Genomic DNA, 2,500 nt, shown 5'->3' with positions numbered 1-2,500 from the left:
CATAACAACAATGTAATGTTCATTTCTGCCTACTGTAAATGTTGAAATGTGTAGCACGCACGCATGTGTGCAGTATAATACACTGCACATTCTTATTTGTTTTATCTGAGGACCAATGTTTGTTGAGAATTATTTGTTTAACAAATTGCTAAATAAACACATACTGGATACGTTCCAAAGTACAGTTGCACACTTTTCTTTTTAGTTTAGTTTTTGAAACAGACCTGCTTTTTTACACTATTTGGCCCCCTCCTTTTTCCCCCTCTACACCAAATCTCGTTGCTGAAAATAGCATATCTACTATCTCAAAACGCCAGATTGTAGATTGGCTATTAGAATGCAGAAGGTATTTTTGTCAACATGTACCTCTCATCCGTGTCTCTCATCCCTCCTTTTCCTTTGTCGTTAACGCTTTAGGATCTCACCGAGTCTCGCCCTGTTCGTCAGTACAAGAACTTCCAGATCGAGGTGAGTCCGGAGGGCTTCAAGCTGCATGGCACCAAGACGGTGCAACCCTCGCTCCGACAGCTACTGGACCACCTGGCGGGACAGAGTCTCCGAACCGACAACCTCTGTTTCAAGCTGCTACGCTGCTGTCCCCCACAGCCCAGAGGTAGGTTAATATATAGGTAGACATAAATAGAAATGTGTGCATAGATGCTTGCAGAAAATTCAGCTTATTTAAGCATGCAGCTGACACTGGATTCTGTTTATTTTTGGAACACTGCTCTTATATGTAATCAAAGATTTCTCTATAGAATTTGCAAGAGAAAAAATAACGCTGTGACCCAGGGGTAGCGGGGTGACGTCAGGACTTCGGTACTCTATGGCATCTCTAGCGGCTGCCTACACTAACTTGGCTTACGCACGCACGCACGCACGCACGCACGCACGCACGCACGCACGCACGCACGCACGCACGCACGCACGCACGCACGCACGCACGCACGCACGCACGCACGCACGCACGCACGCACGCACGCACGCACGCACGCACGCACGCACCGGCACAGACGACAACAGCAGAACATACACAAGCTGCAAACTTAGCTTAGGGCCCGTGTCCACACACACTGCGTTTTATGAACGTGAGGGTGCTTTGGATATCGTCTCCATAGCACTAGCACGCACATTGAAGCGTGCACTGTTTGAATCCACATTGTGTAAGCTCTTGGTGCTAATAGTGTTACTTAGCGTGTAGTTTGGTTACTCAATGATGCAACGGAGGAGAGCGTCGCCGAGCGCTGCTGCTCCAACATTCCACAGCTTTATTGTGCAATCTCACCGCGTGTCAGAAAGTACATTATTTCAAGTATTTTAAAGTTGAGAACGAGGCGAGCCGGCTGCGGAGAAAAACGTCTCTTTCTCTCTGTGAATGACAACGAGTGGAGCTGCACCGTGTGTGTGTGTGTGTGTGTGTGTGTGTGTGTTGTAACTGACGGAGCTAGGCAGAGATCAAGTCATAGGAACGCACACCTGTTGTATTTCGGCAGATGAGTTGGACATATTCAGAATCAATGTGTGACCTATTGAGAAATGTATATCACAACGGAAAAAAGCCTCATCAATCCACACATTAAAACTGACCAATTGAATGACATACACCCTCATACACCATGTTATATTTACATTGCAATTAATTTATAATTCCACTTATATTATCCAAATAGGCTATGAAGGTCAACAAGACACACAGCTGACGATGTGATTGGAATCAGTGTAGAATAGATGTCCTCCTCTGGAGATTCCTCTGTCTCAGAGAAGAGATGGATGGAAGAGGGACAGACAGTCAGGACACTACATTTTAAATCCTGACCCATAAAGCCCCAGTGGTGGCCTACCACACGCTTTTAAGGCTACTTTTACCTGAGTGCTCACAGCCTCGGGTATGGACTAGTAATCAATAATGATAATAATTACATATATACAGTATATAGTATACTGTATACATGAAGAACCTGCCCTCCCACGTGCCTCACCCATCAAGATATACAGTACACACACACCTAGAAGAGCAGAAATTCAAATATATATATATCAAGGTCACATTTAGCCATGCCTAATATCATCATGTATATGAATAAGTCCCAGAAAAGTACAACGCATTTCAGCCAAGCCTCAAATATAAGGTGATAGGCTTGAATTTTTTACAGGGGCCTGTTCCGAATTGCAGGCACCTGTAAGTTAGTGCTCTTTTAGAGCGGTTTTGAAGGAGAGTAAGGATTCACAATGTTTTATGACTGTTGGTAGGGCGTCCCACATTTTGGTGGCATAGCAGTAGAACAAATTTAACCCCTTGTTTGAGCCAAATCTGGGTTGACCGGGCAACACAAATAGACCACCCGCAGTGAGACACCCGAGCACCTACTGTACAAAGTCCCTCAAGGTGACGATTGCATACTGTATAGGTGCATGGGGCTGCGGGTGTGCATCTACTCCTCCGTGGTAGCAGTGTGTCTTTGTTTGTGTGAGTCTGGGTGTACGAGAGAGAGAGAGAGAT

The 2,500-nt window shown here is 45.4% G+C and overlaps 1 protein-coding gene across 1 annotated transcript in view; it reads left to right on the top strand.

The window, feature by feature from the left end:
* jak1 (Janus kinase 1) overlaps positions 1-2,500 on the top strand; it is a 53,962-nt gene that overhangs the window by 28,511 nt on the left and 22,951 nt on the right. The window contains exon 11 of the mRNA XM_080431976.1: positions 418-613. Coding sequence (XP_080288102.1) covers positions 418-613 — 196 coding nt within the window. The remainder of the gene's footprint in view (positions 1-417; positions 614-2,500) is intronic.

This window comes from Gymnoscopelus braueri (assembly GCF_963280865.1).
Source record: "Gymnoscopelus braueri genome assembly, chromosome: 6".
In the NCBI taxonomy this organism is placed as follows: Eukaryota; Metazoa; Chordata; class Actinopteri; order Myctophiformes; family Myctophidae; genus Gymnoscopelus; species Gymnoscopelus braueri.
Note: the sequence above shows the minus strand (reverse complement) of the source record. Positions and strands in the feature narration are given on the sequence as shown.